At 45.8% G+C, this 21,751-nt stretch overlaps 1 protein-coding gene across 5 annotated transcripts; it reads right to left on the reverse strand.

The window, feature by feature from the left end:
• Window positions 1–265: 265 nt before the first annotated feature.
• LOC139536910 (phosphatidylinositol-binding clathrin assembly protein-like) lies at window positions 266–21,579 on the reverse strand. Of its 5 annotated transcripts, XM_071337632.1 has the most exons (20): window positions 21,276–21,579; window positions 20,750–20,867; window positions 18,628–18,770; window positions 18,286–18,361; window positions 17,977–18,079; window positions 17,614–17,707; window positions 17,378–17,489; window positions 17,103–17,209; window positions 16,105–16,146; window positions 14,129–14,214; window positions 13,623–13,716; window positions 13,348–13,481; window positions 12,920–13,020; window positions 6,853–6,984; window positions 6,682–6,712; window positions 6,395–6,533; window positions 6,011–6,034; window positions 5,845–5,901; window positions 5,434–5,553; window positions 2,684–3,590 (listed from the first exon to the last, which is right to left on the reverse strand). In XM_071337632.1, exons 2-20 carry the CDS (start codon window positions 20,829–20,831, stop codon window positions 3,558–3,560), a joined length of 1,710 nt encoding a protein of 569 aa, XP_071193733.1. In that variant the 5' UTR covers window positions 20,832–20,867; window positions 21,276–21,579; the 3' UTR covers window positions 2,684–3,557. The 5 variants fall into 5 exon arrangements, with proteins under 5 accessions (XP_071193731.1, XP_071193733.1, XP_071193729.1 ...); XM_071337630.1 differs by having other exon boundaries at window positions 266–3,572; window positions 20,750–21,579; XM_071337628.1 differs by having other exon boundaries at window positions 20,750–21,579.
• Between the last annotated feature and the right edge of the window lie 172 nt (window positions 21,580–21,751).

Consider the following 21,751-nt stretch of genomic DNA (forward strand, 5'->3'; position numbering starts at 1 on the left):
GTACACTTTGTGAGTGACAGTGCTTCAAGGCTCTCTCATAGTCAACTCATATGATCCAATCGGACAATTATTCATGAGTGTGAATGATGCTTTAACCTGCCGATGTTAGCTGTCAAGGTGATTATCTGTATATCCAATAGAAACATGCATTGCACATCTAACCAACAAGCTGTCTCTACCAACAAGCTGTCACTGGTGAAAGATACAGAGGCTACAGTGAGCAGCAAGATGAGGACCGCTGCAAAATAACGACATAAAACCTGAGCAACATATGACATTTTATTCAATTGTCTTCCAAAAACAACAACCTCTGCATTTAAAAAGAAAAAAACAATTGTTTATAACAATGTAATTTAGCATTGACAATACAGTGTATTATGTGTTATCAATCCATTTGATGTACAAAAAGAAATGAAAAATCAAAAAGGTATGGACCCTCACTTCCAAAACAGGACATCCTGGACAATGCTTCGTTTCATCACAGGGGGAAAAATGACCGTTTTCAGATGGCCAATATGGAGTAGAACACGGTAAACAATAGATAGGTATACTGTGCTCATATTGTGAAATATGCATAAATGTATATTATACATAGCCAGAGTACATCAGGCAAAAAGTGACAATGCATGTTGACATCTTTCGGTGGCTAAAAGATAAGGGAGCGAGATTTTCCACTGCAGGCGTAAAGGAAGATTACCAATATTGGGCGAGAATGACGTGATCTAATGGAAGAGGGACAAGACTTTTTGTAAGTCGCTCTGGATAAGAGCGTCTACTAAATGACTTAAATGTAAATGTAAGACTGAACACACTTAGAGAAATCCAAAAACGTTGGCAGAGTACTCAAAAAAAAAAATAGCAAGCGTTCAACAAAATGTATTGAAAGTAGCAACGCTTTCACAAGGAGGGGTTTACAAGACTTGAATGTCGAGCTAGCTAGGCGATGCATAGCCTTAATATTCATGTTGTTTCACAAATGTGTGGTCTCGTAACTGAATAGATATTTGATAAGAGCTTTGAATTGCATTTCAAATGCAAAACAGACACACAGTTATATCTGGTGGGACACACACATTTATGAACGCTAATGGACGCTAATTATGTAAAGAGGTAAGTCAAAATCTCATGGAGAAATTCAGAAACATTTGCAAACACACCGGTAAGTGAAATTTCACATATGATCATGCTCTTTACCGGGCACACAAGTCAATAAAAAGACAACACTAATCATGCAAAAAGACTTGTCGCTGAAATCAAATTCCTCCAAATTGGATATCAGCAATGTGACCTCGAGAAAAAGCTGCGCTTGATGACTTTGGTGCAAAATGTTCCTGTACGGAGAGGACAGTGTCCACTGCCACAATGAAGACACTCTTGGTAGACCAGATGTGATACTGTTGAACCCAACCCCCATCCCTCATCAAGATACACACAAACATCACAGACGTACACCCCATGACACCGCCAAGCACAATGACCCCACCACAGACACAGCAATAACAACCCATGTCTCCCAATGGGCTATCACTTACAGAGCACATGTCAAAAAACATACAAGCTTATATACAGAGGACAGCGTAACAGTCAGAATTGGTCTATGGGACTGCATGAACTTGCATAAAAGCATTCAATTGACACAGATGACATTGAGACAGAATTACGTTTCAAAGAACATCTACAAAATGTGGGCTGGTCACAGGGCATCAGAATGCGGTAGTCTTGACAGAGCCAATGATTAGCAGAATGAGAGGCTCTACAGCAATCTAACAGACGACGGACTTGTATTGAGACACGTTACGACACTTGCCTACTCATTGCTAAATACACACTACCAGATGGCCTGGATGACTTCAGTGACCCCACTGACCTCTTAGGACCAGAAGCTGGGAGGCCTCGTTGAGGAACACTACCCTGTTTATCTCACTGGGAAGGCATGGACATATAGAAACACAATCAATAGAAAACAAGGATTTCCCCAGCCCCTTTGACTGTACATCCCAGCAATGGTTTTAGTTTTGTGCAGTAAAACGCTCGCCCCCTCCGGGGTTTGTGCTATATATGCCGTCTGTCTGTCACCGTTACGTACGCCGGGGAGTTTCTGACAGACATGACCCTCGATCACATTTACAGATCTCTCTACTTCCTCCTCACTTGTCCTCTGCCCTCCGGCCCAAAAAAATTGTCCCAGGTCAGCAAGCTAGGCTCTCTCTGGGGCTGGAGTTACAACGTGGCACATAGTTGCTGACTTACTGGAGCGATTGTCAGTTTCACTGTCTCGCGAAGCAGAGTCTCCGAAACAAGCTCCTCAACAAACATTCTCCCGGGGTTGGTGAGGAGCCACACCACAACAAACTGCCACTCAGAAACACAACAACGACGCATGCGACGACTCACTGGGCATCGACCTGGGGGCGATACGAGAAGAAACACAAAGAACACTCTCCCAACGTTTACTCACTGACATGGGGCGAGACTGGTAGGACCATTACAAGGACGGCGTATCTGTTTCAAAGAGCAGAATCGAATGAGATGCCGGGAAGTTCCACGCACCGTTGTGGTAGCTAAAGGAACATGGATCACATATAAAAACAACCTGAAATAGCATCGAGCAGAACGAACAACGGGTGGCACGGCAGAGGCAGAATGTGTCATGACTTACGACGGTTCCGTATGAACTTGACTTTCATTTCTTTCATAGGAGTACACCGTAGGTCTATGTAGGCACGGAGCACACCATTTAAAACTAGTACAGTGGGCAGCCCTCGCCACACAGACCATCGCTTTCACAGGAACCTACGAAAACATGACACAATAGCTTCTGTACATTTAGATCCGAGGGCACCGCAAATGAACACACAGACAGATATACTGTACATGCACACACGTACACAAACCACGTGTCTCCAAGCCATTTGTCCAATGTCTGACTAGAACTGGTTGTGAAACAAAAAAAATTGGAATGAATACGGAGCCGACTCCAAAATGTTTGGTGAACATTGATTGAAATGCATGAAAACGGTGGCTACCGCAACTCTGACGTGAACATTGGAGAGAAAAGACGTAGGAGTTCTGTAGTGGTTTGTATGAGATCCTAATTGGACAATGCGTATGTACACCCTTGGCAAAGTTCACATTGATTAAAGTGCGTGCAAACTATCAGAGAAAGAGATGTCCATTGACACTGACGGATGGGGGGGGGGCAGTCGTCTAGAATTCGCTGCAAAGGGGCCAAGCTCCAAACTGGAATGCAGCCGTCGTCATAGCATGGGTTCAAACAGGCGGAACGATACCCGTTGAAATGAGCAAATCAAATACAGAATGAATGTGAGCTGTGACTTGTCAAAGGACTTAGATGGGACTCTTATATCAGCCATGATGCAGAATGTAACAGAGGTTCCATCCCACAGAGAGGCCACTGAAAGAGCACCGACACCAACACATCACCAGTCTGTCTCCACCGCCGTCTTCTGCTCCTTTCTCTCTTCCATCTCGCGTTGCATTTGGTTCTGGTTGGTTTTGTCTCTCTGCTTTACTGTCATGGTAAGATACTCCCGGTCCTACATGAAGTGCATCTGCATAGGAAAATACGCCTGTTACGGTTTAATAATATCCGTCTAGTTTTAAAAGGCTTGAGATTGTGGATTATAAATATCTCAGTAAAAGAAAAACGGTACTGTAATACCAAAGGTTTCATAGTAACAAGATCTTAAAGAATTCCAGAACCTACTGGTAAACAAACAGTAATTAACATTGACAAATGAAGTATTAAACAGTAACTGATACAATATAAAGCAGCAAAGACAGCATTACAATTATGATTATCCTACTTAGGAACTGATGCCTTGAATCATGATTCACATGCCAGAAGTGGTTGGGGAATGGACAGTGAAGAGTGGACAGTGAAGAGTGGACAGTGAAGAGTGGACAGGGAGGAGTGGACTGGGAGGAGTGGACAGTGGACAGTGAAGAGTGGACTGGGAGGAGTGGACAGTGAAGAGTGGACAGGGAGGAGTGGACAGTGAAGAGTGGACAGTGAAGAGTGGACAGTGAAGAGTGGACAGTGAAGAGTGGACAGGGAGGAGTGGACTGGGAGGAGTGGACAGTGGACAGTGAAGAGTGGACTGGGAGGAGTGGACAGTGAAGAGTGGACAGGGAGGAGTGGACAGTGAAGAGTGGACAGTGAAGAGTGGACAGGGAGGAGTGGACAGTGAAGAGTGGACAGGGAGGAGTGGACAGTGAAGAGTGGACAGTGAAGAGTGGACAGTGAAGAGTGGACAGTGGACAGTGAGGAGTAGACAGTGGACAGTGAGGAGTAGACAGTGAGGAGTGGACAGTGAGGAGTGTAAGGTGTGGAGTGGACAGTGAAGAGTGGACAGTGAAGAGTGGACAGTGAGGAGTGGACAGTGAGGAGTGGACAGTGAGGAGTGGACAGTGAAGAGTGGACAGGGAGGAGTGGACTGGGAGGAGTGGACAGTGGACAGTGAAGAGTGGACTGGGAGGAGTGGACAGTGAAGAGTGGACAGGGAGGAGTGGACAGTGAAGAGTGGACAGTGAAGAGTGGACAGGGAGGAGTGGACAGTGAAGAGTGGACAGGGAGGAGTGGACAGTGAAGAGTGGACAGTGAAGAGTGGACAGTGAAGAGTGGACAGTGGACAGTGAGGAGTAGACAGTGGACAGTGAGGAGTAGACAGTGAGGAGTGGACAGTGAGGAGTGTAAGGTGTGGAGTGGACAGTGAAGAGTGGACAGTGAAGAGTGGACAGTGAGGAGTGGACAGTGAGGAGTGGACAGTGAGGAGTGGACAGTGAGGAGTGGACAGTGAGGAGTGGACAGTGAGGAGTGGACAGTGAGGAGTGGACAGTGAGGAGTAGACAGTGTGGAGTGGACAGTGAGGAGTGGACAGTGAGGAGTAGACAGTGTGGAGTGGACAGTGAGGAGGACAGTGAGGAGTAGACAGTGTGGAGTGGACAGTGAGGAGTGGACAGTGAGGAGTGGACAGTGAAGAGTGGACAGTGAAGAGTGGACAGTAGACAGTGAGGAGTGGACAGTAGACAGTGAGGAGTGGACAGTAGACAGTGAGGAGTGGACAGTGAGGAGTGGACAGTAGACAGTGAGGAGTGGACAGTAGACAGTGAGGAGTGGACAGTAGACAGTGAGGAGTGGACAGTAGACAGTGAGGAGTGGACAGTGAGGAGTGGACAGTAGACAGTGAGGAGTGGACAGTAGACAGTGTGGAGTGGACAGTGAGGAGTGGACAGTGAAGAGTGGACAGTGAGGAGTGGACAGTAGACAGTGAGGAGTGGACAGTAGACAGTGAGGAGTGGACAGTAGACAGTGAGGAGTGGACAGTGAGGAGTGGACAGTAGACAGTGAGGAGTGGACAGTAGACAGTGAGGAGTGGACAGTAGACAGTGAGGAGTGGACAGTGGAATTACCTGGGCTCCTGGCATGGGAGCGAATGGATTGGTGTGCCGAAGGACAGGTTGGTTGTACATCATATGCTGTGGTGCCATCATAGGGACTCCACCCATCTGCCCCATCTGATGAGGAGGCATCTACAACAGGGAGAGAGATGAAATGTAAACTGGGTATCAATGGTCTTGGTGTGCAGATCCCCCCTCAGACCCGACCTCATATTGGTATTGTTATTTTACATTGTGTGACGTTTTATTAGATTTTTTACTTGAGTTTATTCAAGTTTATTTTCTTAACTCTTTTTCTTGGTTAATAAGTAAGCATTTCAGGGTAAGGTCTACTACACCTGTTGTATTTGACGCGTGTGACAAATACAATTTGATGTGATTGTTTGACCTGGGTACTGTACCACGTTGCAGATCATTCCTTACCATTCCATAAACAGGCACTTGAGGTGTCGTCATAGGAAAAGCCACTGGAGCCGGAGCCTACGGAGAGAAAGGGCGAAACGGAAAAATGAAAGACCAGTAGAACACACTGAGGAATGTACTTCTGGAAAAATGCAGTGACTCCCTCTACAGAGAGTCATGTACTTACATAGCCAGTATAGATCATTCCATTCTGCAGCAGGGTTGAGGAAACGAGGAGGAGGGAACGAGGCAAACGGAGATAGGAACGGATGGCGGATTAATTCAGTGGGGATTTTACGAGAGAAGACGGGGGGAAAAACGAAATGAAAAGAGGAGAGAAATAATTAGAGAGCAAACGAATTCAAATAGACAGAGGGCAAATGAGAATCGCCAGCGCCTGTGAAGAGCCGCAATAACCACTTCCATTTTTCGAAGATGTGATTTTCAGACAATCATAGAGTTTCTAATGTGTGCTACTAGATTTCATGAGAAAACCGAACGCTACCTTCTGCATTGCTGGCATGTCCTCAGTAATATATTTGGTGAGCGTGACCAGGCGTGTATGTCTCACCATTTGTGGTATGGGCATAGGCTGAGGAACCATGGGGGCATGATGGTTCCAGTTGGGGGTGGTGCACATGGTTTTGGACTGCCAGTGAGTCCCTCCCGTGGGCTTCTTCTCTACCAGCTGGGTCCACTGAAGCTCTGGCCTGATGGACAAACACAGGATTCAAATACACCCCACAGCATTAGCGCAAGACAGATTAGATCAGGATTCATAACTGCTTGGATGAACAGCTACATCCCAATATATTACTGTAGGTGCTCTCAGCTCCTTTTCAAATATCATATACTCACTTTTTGGCTGGTGTTCCTCCGAACTGCAAGTCTGGAAAATGAGCGGTTAAGATATGTTACATGTTCAGATGCTGTTACAGAGCATTACTGTGTATGACCATTTTATGACTCCTGAAAAATGTTAGAATATGCAAAGCTACATGTTAAATAGAGGGAAAAAGAGAGACTCACTGCCAACAAGGTTGGCTAAGGAGGAGTCCAGGTCAGTGGGCATCATTTTCCCCCCAGACTGCAGTGGTATCCCAGGGCTGTGGATGTGTGTGGGCTGAGCTGGCTTCAACAGGTCCCCTGGGAGCCCCAAACCTGAGGACAGAGACGTACAGGGAGAAAGAGTCAGGCTCCAGGTCTCAAAGGGAGAGAGAGTCAGGTCTAGCTAATGCTGAGTGATTAGTGCTTTTTGAGGTCAGTTCGGTTTTGATTATTAAAAAAAAAAGGAATCAAGGAAATGAAATAATGACATTAAAATGATTTTAGAGCTTTTTAATGGAAATTCCAAAGCCAAAAATAGTGAACATTCAATTGACAAAACGTTGAAAATATTCCATAGTCTCTGGTATGTCCACATTGGGTAGGCATCAATAGAAATATAGGAAATTACTGTGAAATATACAATATTTCAGTTCTGTATATTACTTCGTTTTTATTTAATGACTTTAATATTTTTTATTCAGAACATCATCTCATCTCGGCTTAGGTAGTAGCAGCCAGCCAGCCAGCCAGCCAGCCAGCCAGCCCATCTAACCAGTGGTATTCAAAGTAGGGGTCACGACCCCAACTGCAGTGGGGTAGCCAAAATTAGGAACCAAAAATTAAGAGTACAGATAATTTTTTGGGAAGATATACAAATGTTTTTTGAGGAAGATAATTTGAAAGATATAATTGTATTGAGTAAATGTCTTTATTGGTTTTATTTTCATTTGACGAGAAAATGAATTCATTTTAAGGTCAGTTGTTGATTTAAAAATCTAAATTTATCGATTTTAAAGTTGCATCATCGGATTTGGGGTGGCTTCGAGTTGCAAGAAATTATTGGAGGAAAAAAATAGGATCCCCGCTGAAAGGGCTTGAATACCCCTGATCTAACGTTATCGCTGTGCTCCCCATACTATACTGTCTTTAGTCATCCTATTTAGCTAGGCTAGCCTGCCTAAGTATGCTGCAGAGCTGTCTGACGAAATCAATTGACTAGTTATTCAAGGTAGATAACGCATACTTTCACGAACTGTCTCTGTTCCTCTCCCAGGCGGTCTATGCGGTCTGTGTGTATCCTAATTTAGCAGGGGGAAAAGTGTATCCGTCTCTGTCTGAACCGGAAAAAACAGGTGCAATGGATTATTGTAATTGCAGTTAATTACCACATTTTGGCGATGAAATAAGTTTAATATTTGCTTCATGAAAACTACAACTCCCTTCAGCCCAGCGTCGCACGTAGTTCTTGACATTATTTCTCTCGTGAATGATTTGATTTCGCTCTAGAGAAACCGCGCACTGGGCTCACAAAAAAAAACACAACTCAATGGAATTCAAGTAATAGTACTGACATCGGTCAATTAGTTGTTTAACAGACCTGCCAACCCTGTCCAACTTTTTAGTGCAAATCTAGTGCTAATGCATTTTTAGGAGCATTGCCTCTATAGCTAATGCCGGACACTCATTGGGTAGGCATCATCGCGCAGTCTTCTAAACTCCCGACTCCATTTAACGCCAAGATGTTTATATTTATTTTTGATTATACTTTTGTAATGCGCATTTTGTGACGTGGATCATAATTACAGTCAGTCTATCCGATTGCGTGATCCTCGTAATGTTACTTGGAAAATACAACTAACGGAACGCGGAATTAAATGTATACAGTAATCCCTCGTTTTTCGCGGGGGTTACGTTCCGAAAATGACCCGCGATAAGTGAAATCCGCGAAATAGAATTATTTTTTATTTTTTTTACAATTAGCAACTATTACATGTATACAAATACAGTGACTCACGTGTAGGCCGTTTCGTCGACATTATGGGTTTAGGAGATGTTCGAAATTACAAGATAATTTGGCCAACTTAATGTAAATTTGCCAAGCTGTTTTATGTACGTACACATAACTGCACGAGACGACAAAATGATAGCACAATTCGTAGCATGTTTTGATACAAGAAGCGGGAGTGAGTTTTTAGCGAATCAGAATGCAGAGCACAATGCACCAAAAAAAAAAAAAAAATGCATTATGAAAATCCGCGAAATAGCGAATCCGCGATAAGTGAACCGCGAAGTGGCGAGGGATCACTGTATATATATATATCACACTCGCACAAATGCGACCAGTTATTTTTCGTATTTGTATTGCATTTCTTTCACTAGCAAATGCGAGTGAACTGCAGGCACTTTAGAGCCCACTGAATGTCCATCTTATGTTCGCTAAAGTTAGCTTGAAACAATTAGTGTTTACCTTTCCACAACACACGGAATCGAAAAGGGATTTGTCCATGTGTTTACCTACAGCTGACAGTCGGCAAACTCAGCATCACAACAAACAGCAGGAGGGGCAGACACCGGGTAGCTATGTCGAATAATGATGTATTAATCTCCATGTCTGTTGAAACAAACTCCATACATGTCTGTGTGTTGCAGCTCGAGAATCGGGATGTTAGATTTACTCAGTGGATATTTTTTAAAATTAAAATATAGATATTTTTTAAAATCAGGCCCTATTAATTTCTGCATACTTTTAACTCGGATCTCGTACCTGCACACATGGACAGAGAATTGCGTAGTTGGTACGCTAAATGCTTGCATGTTGGCAGGTCTGGTTAATAACCCCAACAAACAAACAAAAATGGTTAATCGCTCAGCACTAGGTCTGGGTCACACAGGGAGAGACAGTCAAAGTCAGTCTCAGGTCACAGTGAGAGAAGGAAAGAGAGAGAGAGGGTCAGGCTGCAGGTTACACAGGGAGGGAGAGAAAGAAAGTGAGTGAGTGAAAGAGAGTGAGGCTGCAGGTTACACAGAGAGAGAGAGTCAGGCTGCAGGTTACACAGGGAGAGAGAGAGAGTGAGTCAGGCGGCAGGTTACACAGGGAGAGAGAGAGAGTGAGTCGGGCTGCAGGTTACACAGGGAGAGAGAGAGAGTGAGTCAGGCGGCAGGTTACACAGGGAGAGAGAGAGAGTGAGTCAGGCGGCAGGTTACACGGGGAGAGAGAGAGAGAGTGAGTCAGGCGGCAGGTTACACGGGGAGAGAGAGAGAGAGTGAGTCAGGCTGCAGGTTACACAGGGAGAGAGTGAGTCAGGCGGCAGGTTACACAGGGAGAGAGTGAGTCAGGCGGCAGGTTACACAGGGAGAGAGAGAGAGTGAGACAGGCGGCAGGTTACACAGGGAGAGAGAGAGAGAGTCAGGCTGCAGGTTACACAGAGAGAGAGAGAGAGAGAGAGAGAGAGAGAGAGAGAGAGAGAGAGAGAGAGAGAGAGAGAGTCAGGCGGCAGGTTACACAGGGAGAGAGAGTGAGTCAGGCGGCAGGTTCCACAGGGAGAGAGAGTGAGTCAGGCGGCAGGTTACACAGGGAGAGAGAGTGAGTCAGGCGGCAGGTTACACGGGGAGAGAGAGAGAGAGTGAGTCAGGCTGCAGGTTACACAGGGAGAGAGAGAGAGTGAGTCAGGCGGCAGGTTACACAGGGAGAGAGAGAGAGTGAGTCAGGTGGCAGGTTACACAGGGAGAGAGAGAGAGTGAGTCAGGCGGCAGGTTACACAGGGAGAGAGAGAGAGTGAGTCAGGCGGCAGGTTACACAGGGAGAGAGAGAGAGTGAGTCAGGCGGCAGGTTACACAGGGAGAGAGAGAGAGAGTGAGTCAGGCTGCAGGTTACACAGGGAGAGAGAGAGAGAGTGAGTCAGGCTGCAGGTTACACAGGGAGAGAGAGAGAGTGAGTCAGAGCGGCAGAGTTACACAGGGAGAGAGAGAGAGTGAGTCAGGCGGCAGGTTACACAGGGAGAGAGAGTGAGTCAGGCGGCAGGTTACACAGGGAGAGAGAGTGAGTCAGGCGGCAGGTTACACAGGGAGAGAGAGAGAGAGTGAGTCAGGCGGCAGGTTACACAGGGAGAGAGAGAGTGAGTCAGGCTGCAGGTTACACAGGGAGAGAGAGAGAGTGAGTCAGGCTGCAGGTTACACAGGGAGAGAGAGAGAGTGAGTCAGGCTGCAGGTTACACAGAGAGAGAGAGAGAGAGAGCAGAGAGGAGACAGAGAGAGAGAGAGAGAGAGCAGAGAGAGAGAGAGAGAGAGAGAGAGAGAGAGGCAGAGTTACACGAGGAGAGAGAGAGAGAGTGAGTCAGGCGGCAGGTTACACAGGGAGAGAGAGAGTGAGTCAGGCTGCAGGTTACACAGGGAGAGAGAGAGTGAGTCAGGCGGCAGGTTACACAGGGAGAGAGAGAGTGAGTCAGGCTGCAGGTTACACAGGGAGAGAGAGAGAGTGAGTCAGGCGGCAGGTTACACAGGGAGAGAGAGAGTGAGTCAGGCGGCAGGTTACACAGGGAGAGAGAGAGAGAGTGAGTCAGGCGGCAGGTTACACAGGGAGAGAGAGAGAGAGAGAGAGAGAGAGACAGAGAGAGAGAGAGAGTGAGCAGCGAGGAGAGAGAGAGAGAGAGTGAGTCAGGCGGCAGGTTACACAGGGAGAGAGAGAGTGAGTCAGGCTGCAGGTTACACAGGGAGAGAGAGAGTGAGTCAGGCGGCAGGTTACACAGGGGAGAGAGAGAGTGAGTCAGGCTGCAGGTTACACAGGGAGAGAGAGAGTGAGTCAGGCGGCAGGTTACACAGGGAGAGAGAGAGTGAGTCAGGCGGCAGGTTACACAGGGAGAGAGAGAGAGAGTGAGTCAGGCGGCAGGTTACACAGGGAGAGAGAGAGAGTGAGTCAGGCTGCAGGTTACACAGGGAGAGAGAGAGAGTGAGTCAGGCTGCAGGTTACACGGGGAGAGAGAGAGTGAGTCAGGCTGCAGGTTACACGGAGAGAGAGAGAGTGAGTCAGGCGGCAGGTTACACAGGGAGAGAGAGAGAGAGTGAGTCAGGCGGCAGGTTACACAGGGAGAGAGAGAGAGAGTGAGTCAGGCGGCAGGTTACACAGGGAGAGAGAGAGAGTGAGTCAGGCTGCAGGTTACACAGGGAGAGAGAGAGAGTGAGTCAGGCGGCAGGTTACACAGGGAGAGAGAGAGAGTGAGTCAGGCGGCAGGTTACACAGGGAGAGAGAGAGTGAGTCAGGCGGCAGGTTACACAGGGAGAGAGAGAGTGAGTCAGGCTGCAGGTTACACAGGGAGAGAGAGAGAGAGTCAGGCGGCAGGTTACACAGGGAGAGAGAGAGAGTGAGTCAGGCTGCAGGTTACACAGGGAGAGAGAGAGAGTGAGTCAGGCGGCAGGTTACACAGGGAGAGAGAGAGAGTGAGTCAGGCTGCAGGTTACACAGGGAGAGAGAGAGAGTGAGTCAGGCGGCAGGTTACACAGGGAGAGAGAGAGAGTGAGTCAGGCGGCAGGTTACACAGGGAGAGAGAGAGTGAGTCAAGCGGCAGGTTACACAGGGAGAGAGAGAGAGTGAGTCAGGCGGCAGGTTACACAGGGAGAGAGAGAGAGAGAGTCAGGCGGCAGGTTACACAGGGAGAGAGAGAGAGTGAGTCAGGCGGCAGGTTACACAGGGAGAGAGAGAGAGAGTGAGTCAGGCGGCAGGTTACACAGGGAGAGAGAGAGAGAGTGAGTCAGGCGGCAGGTTACACAGGGAGAGAGAGAGAGAGTGAGTCAGGCGGCAGGTTACACAGGGAGAGAGAGAGAGTGAGTCAGGCGGCAGGTTACACAGGGAGAGCGAGAGAGTGTCAGGCTGCAGGTTACACAGGGAGAGAGCGAGCCAGGCTACAGGCAATAACCCTAGCCCCAGGCATATTGTAATGCTATTTCAGTCCTGTCAGCTGTCCAGTAGAGTGATACAAGCCATATTGACTCACCAATCAGAGAGAGAGGGCATCCAGCAGGGATAGGTATCGTAGCAGGGAAGAGGAGAGGAGGAATTTGCATTGGGAACACAACTGGACATTTCATTTCTTCTAATAAAGGTTGGTGTTGACATCAATTAATATCTTATTTATGTCCTGCAGTGACTGATTTCTGTCCATCACAATCTGCTCAATGTACCTGCCTTCGTTTTAAATACAATACTACTCTTCAAGAGTATACAGTGTGTGTGTGCGTGCGTGCATGTGTCAGTATGTGTTTTTGTGTCCCTCACCTCCCCAGGCGTTGTTGTTAGACGGCACAGTGTGTGTGCTCTGGATGTCCGGGTTGAAGGTGGGCTGGAGGTTGAACAAGTCACCGGTGAGATTTGGCACGCTGGGGAAACAGAGGAGAGAGACAGACAACAGAGATAAAAATCATAGCAGAGCAGACCCCTTCAGGCCACAGGGCAGAGAGGAAGAGAGTTACAGCGGACAGGACCAAACACTTGGAACACTGCCATTCAGCCATCCATTTTAACGTGGCTCACAGGTCCTTTCCGCTGATAACCCAACTAATATACTGTGAAGTGATTTAACCACCTGCCATTTTAAAATAAGACACATTACTGTTTATATTATACAAACTGAACAACCTGTGTGAAACATACCCAATAGGTATCAACTTAAGCACGAGGATTATCAGACCGTAGGGTCTGCTTACTTATTTGTAACGGATACAACAGGCGAGTTGGAGAAGAGGTCTGTGGCCCCGCTGCTGCTGTTGGCACTGCCCACTGACTGGGCGCTGGGAGAGACGGTCGGCGTCTGCACGTCATTCACCTTGGCTCCCTCGTCCTGTGGGACAAACGCACCAAGTCAAGCCGCAAAAAGTGACAGTACAACAGGGTTGAAAAAAAATAATAAATTCAGACGAATTCATACAGTAGCGCATCTACATTGTAATGAGAAGTTGCTATACGGTGACCCCTGTCTGACCTTGAGCCTGTTCTCGTCCTCCTTCTCGTCCATGCGGCTGAGGGAGATTCCAGTGCTGGACAGTGACGACACAGCACTAGACAAGGTGTTAGCTCTGGAGAGACCACACAGCGCTTATCAGTGACCACCACGTACACTCACTGTCACACACACGGCATTCTGGGACTGACCACTAATGAATAATTCCTTTATCTGTGAGCGTTTCTGACTCTTGCGTGCCGTAATTGCCATATAATAGACAGGTCTGACACACAAACACATGAAACACTCCCAAATCCAGGATAAATGAGGCTGCATTGCCGTTGTAATCCAGATGACATACTAGCTCAGGGTGGAACACTGGCACAGCATCATTTGCACATTCATCCTCATATCTATCAAAGCTTCAGTGAGTGACAAAACGTTACGAAATGCCTGCTTCAGTCTAAATGCCTCCTTCAGACACAAAGCCTGAAACATTAGCATCAGTGTGTCTGTGTGTGCCCGTGTGTCTGTTTGTTGGTTACCTGGTGGCTGTGGAGAGCTCCTTGATTTTCCTCCCCTCCAGAGAGGCCAAATGCTGCTCCAAGGCTTCCAGGAGGCTGCTAGGGGCCTGGTGGAGAGAGGGGGGGGGGGGGCATGGGGAAACATTAATGCACCAAGTGAGGATAGCACTGTGTAGAACAATTGGGAAAACACTCGCGTGCACACACACACACTGCATTTGCATACACTCGCGTACAGACACACACGCCCGCGCACAGACACAGACACACGCGCCCGCGCACACACACAAACACAGCGGCCAAGTGGCACATTGTCCTAAGCGTATTCATGTTCAGTCTAGTCTCCATATTTGCAGGTATTTTACGTAGGACAATACATCTGGTATAATTAGATTTGGCTCCAAGCCAGACATGCACAGATCAGTCCTCTCTCATGCAAGCAAGTACACAGGCCTGGGAGGTCGTTTGTACAGTGTGTCGGCTCCTGTGGGGTTCAGAACACATCACATCGTCTGTTGGCATACGGAAAGGAGCTTAGAAGCCCATTCACAGGTGTGTATAAATGCTCTCACACACACACACATCCCAGTCCATAAATTGTGAGTTAACCAATGGATTCCGTTTCCTATAATCATTTGGGGAACCATTCATTCATGAATATCAAATTTCATAAATGTATTTTACAGGTTAGAGGAGAAATTCTATTAGCAGACAGTCAAATTATGTCATTAGCTTTAGTGACTAGTTCGAAAAGGTTTGGAAGCCGAACGAGTTAACTCACAGAAAGGCAAAGCGTCTGATGAAAATGAGGTACACACGCTTGGGAAATGAACGGTGTATTTTATAAAGACATACAAAATGATGGTTAAATAAACCAAGGATCAGTGAATTCATTTTCCCACATGTGATACCCATGTTTCAGCGCAACATTTGCTTTTCATTACAGAATGCAATCTTAACACATGCAGTAACTTGCAAAAATAAGAATTTTCATATACTTATTTTGGGGGAATAAGAGAGAATAATGAGAATTCTGGGTATCCTTCTTCTGAGAAATCTAGAATATACTAAAAGTTTCAAATAAACAGAACAAAAAAATCTACAGCTCAGTAAAGACATGGGTTACTATTTAGTTGAACAGGGATACATAAGGTCTTCATAAGCACCGCAAACATGACATAATTGACAGAAGCATTTGCTCATGTTCATTTTGCCCCACGTGGAGGGAAACACCATTAGTGTCATTGAAGAAAGCTTCAACCAGTGTTTGTAGTGTCACATCAGATGTTACGCAAGTGCTTAGGATTGCATTATGTATAACATTCAAGTAATATTTGCAGAAACCTATTTGGTAGAAACCATTCGCTGCTCTCCCCACAGCTATTTCGATGGGATGTGTTTCCCGGAAAAAAGATATACAATCGTGTTCATTTTGAGGCAACGCAAAGTTAAACTGTGAGAGAAATCAAGAGCTTGATTCCTCTAAGCTATTCTATCAAGAGATGTCATCCCTTGATGTACAAAAGGCTTATATGGGCCTCACACAAGCCCCATACGCCCGTGTTTGGTAGGACAGAGGCTGAAGAGGTGCCGGACTTTTCAGCGCCATTTCAAAATCAAAGCAACAGAACATTTCTTATTTTGTGGGTTAACTTTCGAAAAACCGTGATTCAACTATACAAAAGACTCACAAGTCTAAGTAAAGACGTAAAGGATCGGTCTACCTAAAATCTGCCGAAAGACCTAAGACCAGGGAAGACTATGTTTTGCACAATCTCCAGAATTAGGAAACGAAATATGGCGCAGCAGAATCCAAGGTTCACATATTAGGAACCCATTTTTGGAAGTAGGCCCTCTCTACCCTAGAGCTCAGAGAGAGGGAGGTAAAAATCAGGTAGAAAAGGAGGGGGCGGTTGGAAGCCTGTAGGGTGAGTAGGGAATGGGAGCGTTCAGAATGGACCTACATGGGAGATATTGAGATGAAATGCACCACTGACCTGTGTGAGATCTGGGATGTCACCCTGATCAATTCCAACTTGCTGTGTCACAAAAAAGGAGGGGGGGGGCAAACAAAAACCAAACATAATAAACAAACGAACACAACCACAGAATAAAGGGGGGGGGGGGTAGGTGTGTGGAGAAGGGAGAAAGAAGAATCAAACAAAAGGATCCATTACTCCATGCAGTGACTAGAAACAAAACAACAAAAAGACAACAGGCAGGGGAATTGGCATGCCCACACGTACACACACACACAGGATCTGAAGACTGGGTTTGAAATGAATGTTTACACACTGAAATGCCACTGACAGGTGGGCCGGGTACATTGGGCTGTAATACTCATGTGACTGCAAGGTGAGAAACATCCAAAAGAAACACACAACTAATGTTGACTTTGAACGAAAAAAAGGCAGGGGAGACAAATGACAAACACATTGTTAGACGAGTAAATGAATGGGCCCTTAAAGTCAACGTTAGCCCGTTTTTGGATAGAAACACACCCCCATCACCCCAAACCTTCCTCCAAATAGTTAACACATCAGTAAAGACAGCAAGAACGCCTTTTAATAAAAGAATGCACGAGAAATTAGAAAACTACAGAGAGATACGGATCCTCTTTGCAATAGGGCCTTGTGAATTGCAAGTTGTACTTTACGTGGATAACAGCAGACATTCATCATTGAAAAAGAGAGAAAGGGAAGGAAAGAGTAAGGTAAAAAAAAACTCTTGCTAAGACATGCAACGCAGGCATCAGAACAGGCAGCACATAGAGGGGCCTTCACCTTGAGCTTTTCAGGCCCACTAATAGGCTAACCTCCGCATTCATGACCAGCATTAGCCTCCACCACACGGCAACAGAGGGACAGAGAGAGACAGAGAGAGAGAGAGAGAGAGGGGGAGAGGAGCAGAGGTCCGGGAGAAAAGCCCCACCTTCCTGCTGGATCCATCTGAAACCTTCCTTTCCTCAACACAAGTGGAAAAGGGAAAACATTACCTCTGCAACTTTGAGAAACTCTGACAGCTTGGTCATTCTGTTCAGAAACGTCTTATAAATCTCCAGGGCGTCTTTGCATTGGTTCTTCTTCATATCAAAATATTTCTCTTTAGGATACAAGAAGAAGATCGGTTAACTCGGCGAAAGATCAAAATAAAAAATGTAAAAAATAAAAAAGGATTTGGGCTATTTCTTTTATATAGTATACATTTACAAACAGCATAGTGACATCCTAGCGGCACCATAGTTGTCTAACAGATATAGAGTGTACTTACCCAGCATGTTGATGACTCCTTCGTTGTACGCGGCAAAGAGGCGGATGGAGTCTTTGAAGAGCAGCATGAAGGCGCTGTTGATGACGCCATTGGTCAGTTCGTTAGAGTTAGCCTGGGAAAACAACAGATAAAGAGACAACACATCGAGAGCTCATGCAGACAGCTCACGGTCATCGTGTAGCCCATGTTCATTTAAGGACCGCCGACACCCAAAACCATGGACCCGTGCAGCCTACCTGAAAGTCCAGCAGTGCATCCAGCTGATTCTGAATGATAGGCAGAGTCTTGATCAGCTTCTCAACAGTCATGGTGCGCATCACACCGTCGACCCTGTCGACGAGAGGCACGGAGAACCGCTTTAACGGGGCAAGCGACGGACAAACACGTTGCTCTGAACAGATAAAGCATGTCCGTGTCAATCACGCTGAAACTCAATATAACGCACGCCATATCCAAAGTTGCTGCTGAAATGAGTTGGTCAGTTGAGCCGGGTTACCTTCAATCTATTTAAGACCTGTCTCCACAGGATGTAGCTTAATGACGCATCTTAGTGTGACACGGGGGAGGTGTTCCACGCTGGCCACAACAGGGCATCTTACCCTCTCTTCATCTTGGTGAAGTCCACAGCCACCAGTCTGTAGGACATGGCCTTCTCATTCAGGTACCTGCTGTAGCGTCTGATGAACGTTGACATGTCATAACCTGGCAGAGAGGGAGCACTTGTATTAGTATAAGTGCTAGCTGGTGGCTTACAGAGCCAAACCTCTGCAAGCATTCAGAACGACGGTTTGAACTTTTGAACTGCGCATTTTTTGTTTATGCATTGCACGTTTCTATGCTGTTTTGTAGCTGTGACTTATGTACAGTGTGGGGTGGAATTGCTTCCACGGACAAATTCCCAACAGTACCTTGTAATGCTCCCTTATCCAAGAAGTTGTTCAGGTTAAAAAGTGTGTTTCTGGACGCCAGATACTGGATTAATCGCTGGTGAAACAAAGAGAGCGGCAGCGTGATCATAACCAGTAAGAATAAAGATTAAATCAGTGAATAACATATAGTAATATACTGTAACCCATTGAACAGATGCTTTTATCCAAAGTGACTTACAGTCGTGCGTGCATACATTTTCTTTGTACGGGTGGTCCCGTGAATTGAACCCACCGTTCTGGCGCTGCGAGCGCCATGCTCTGCCAACTGAGCGACAGAGGTCCACTTTAACAGTGAAGCCAGTCTGTCAGCGGGTGACTCACCTCGTTGCCGTACATCATGAGGTGGTGCGTGGTGACGAGGGCCTTGAACACCACAACCCAGCTGTTGTTGGCCGTCCTCTCAAACAACGTGTCAGCCAGGTGGGGGACACTCACGTTCAGCTCGTTGGTGCAGTGGATCAGGTCTGCCGACGACACAGAATGGTGACATTTGAAAAAATGTAATAGTGCTTTCGGTGCTTAAGAAATGTTGTACTCTACTCTACACTGAGGCTGATCAACTCACACACAGTTCCTCTACACTGAAGACGATGTGGGCGATGAAACTACGGGAAACCATTCATTTCCAATGAAGAGAAGCGAAGCGGGTGACGACGCGAGCATGGGCGACAGACGTGAACAGGGTGGGACCAAAGTTAGGGAAGCTGAACTTTATGCAAAAACTCTGCGACATCGATGAGCTAGACCGATCGAGGCTCACTATGGCTTCCAGCCCTCTACTTAATAGGCTGCTAATACCTAGCACCACCTAGCTTGCTTGCACCCACACAAGGGCAAAGCTAGCGTGGTGAGGCTGAATACAGGTATTAGTGAAAACATATTGTCATGCTGAAAATTCCTAGCAGCAGTTGGATCTCTGCTCGGCCCCTCGCACCCTTCAAAAAGATACACGTTCTTTTACTAGTGAATTAACTCTCACTTATTATGCCTTAATTACAGTGACTAAGCCGGCAATTAACATTTCAAATTGGAATTCTGATTGTAAAACAGACGGTCATAAAAATAACCTCAAATATGATTGTGTAGTCCTTCAAGACATTTCACTGTAGGAGGAGTCTAAATTTATGCTACACCTTAAAAGGGAACATAAAGGAAACATAAATGGAATATCAAGGCGTCCGGATAATCCAGAGGAATTACACTCTTTAAAGAGCTAAATTGCAGTCGGGTACCACATTTTTAAATCACATTTGAAGTCTTCCCAAATGCCACTCAGAGAAATGGCAGTTTTTCTGACAACAAGATTTTAGCTTACGTAATTCCACTCAGCATGACTCTAAAGTGACTAAAATGTTCACAATTGGATTACTTTGGATAAAGGCTGGGCAAAGAATTGTACAATTAAACATTCCCTCCCCAGAAAAGAATCAAACTGACAGCACATGATGAGACCTGGGACCTAACTAGCCTACCTTGTTTCACTGAACCAATAACCCTCTGGGTCTATGGCATTTGTTGCAGCCCAGAACAGGACTGATTGATCTTAATTGATTGACTGGACACAATGTTGATTGTGTCAAGTCATTATTTGGGTATAAAGCCACCTAACCTAATCATCAGTAGTTAAACGTGGAGAAAATACTTTCTACCCAATAATGACTCCAGTTCCACATTCCCACACACAGATAAACATACAAATGTTGAGATCAAGATGGTCTCTGACACTGCTGCCACTGAACAAATATGAATGACCCACGGACACCAGCTCATGAAGAACTGAAGTATGCGAGAAAACTCAGAAGGCTACATACACCAGAATGTACTAATGTACCTAAATTAGACATATTTTCCTCTAGAACTCAGTAGGAAATGAAGAAATGGTTTACAATTGGTAGACTGACTCCAATTGTGCGTCTTTAAACCTACGCTGCCATAAACATTTTCAGAGCCTATTAATTAAAAGGGAAATTTACAAAATATATTACTGCATACAATGATGAATAAAGTGTAGTAGGCTATTTATGATCACAAAATGTGCATTTGCATCTGATTTGCTTGCTGTTTGGGGTTTTAGGATGGGTTTCTGTACAGCACTTTCTGACATCTGCTGATGTAAAAAGGGCTTTATAAATACATTTGATTGATTGATTTTCCTGTATGACACTCAGGAATAATAATATATTTGTCTCATCATGTTCAGGCTACAACACGATAGACTACTGTAGGATAATGACACTGTATGATAATGATTGACTACTGAGCCGTTGAAGCCTATGATGCGCAATTATTCATAGCCTAATAGAATCATTTCGATAAACCCTTGGCCATACCAAACATTATGTACATCATGACAAATACAGGTCGTCTTGAATATTCAATGTAACCAATGCTTTTGTTGCTGGTATGTAGCAACGGCGGTGCACTGGTGGTGTACTTAACCTACAGTCAAGGTGTTTCTTCTTGGGTCCGCTGACTTCATGCGTCGTGGCCTTGCAGACGGCTTTGCTTATAGCGGATCCTGTCATGCTGTGCTGAGCCGCAGCGATCCGATCCGTGATAGACTGTCCAGACATATTCCAAAAGCAGTAATTGGGGAATCAGAAATCAAATTGTCTTTAGTTATGATAGTGAGGGTGCCCTCTAAACAAACTGCCCGTCTGAAAACAAAAACGTACACTGACGCGAATCCGATGGGAGAATTCATACGGCGGCCAAATAGAATTGACGGCTACATTCAGTAAACGAAATGGCAATCCGATGTCCTCACAAATATAAAATACAAAAACCTAACCTGAACGACCCACACCAATATCAGCTCAGAATGATTCGTTCGGAGGTCGCGATGCTACAATATATCCGCGTAATAGCTTTCCAATGGTGATGCCGGTTAGAGTGTACAGCCGCAACAGTAGCCTGCATGAATACAATTGAGCATCAGGAGAGCAACAATCATTGATTAGTTAGCCTACCAATCCTCGGTTGGTGATCACGCGACGTTCTCTCTGGTTATGATTGGGGCTAGACTAATTTTGAAGACGTTACAAAATAGCATATTAATGTATTTTCTCTCAAGCCCCCCTCTGTTCGTGTCGAGGTCTTGTAGCAGTGACTCCTCCTCGTTTTTCCATATCCTTTAATTGACGTGCTCCATATGGTTTATTCTGATTGCATTTAATCTTTTTACAAATGGTTTTTTGTTAGGTAGTCGATTATTCTTTTTTTTCACTCAAACTTCATGTGTAAAATGGCAGTGTAGCCTATGAATCAGGTGACTTAGAAAGGGGTTGATTGGGCAACACAGAAAGGGTCCGGGGAGGGCATCTTAAAGCGGAACACCGCAACTGAATATTAGGCAGCTGCTTCTTGATTTGAAGTGGATGGAATCTGTCTGACTCTGCAGTACTGTCCAATCAGATCCAGACACATCTGAAGACAAACCCCTGGG

This window comes from Salvelinus alpinus, chromosome 13, assembly GCF_045679555.1.
Source record: "Salvelinus alpinus chromosome 13, SLU_Salpinus.1, whole genome shotgun sequence".
In the NCBI taxonomy this organism is placed as follows: domain Eukaryota; kingdom Metazoa; phylum Chordata; class Actinopteri; order Salmoniformes; family Salmonidae; genus Salvelinus; species Salvelinus alpinus.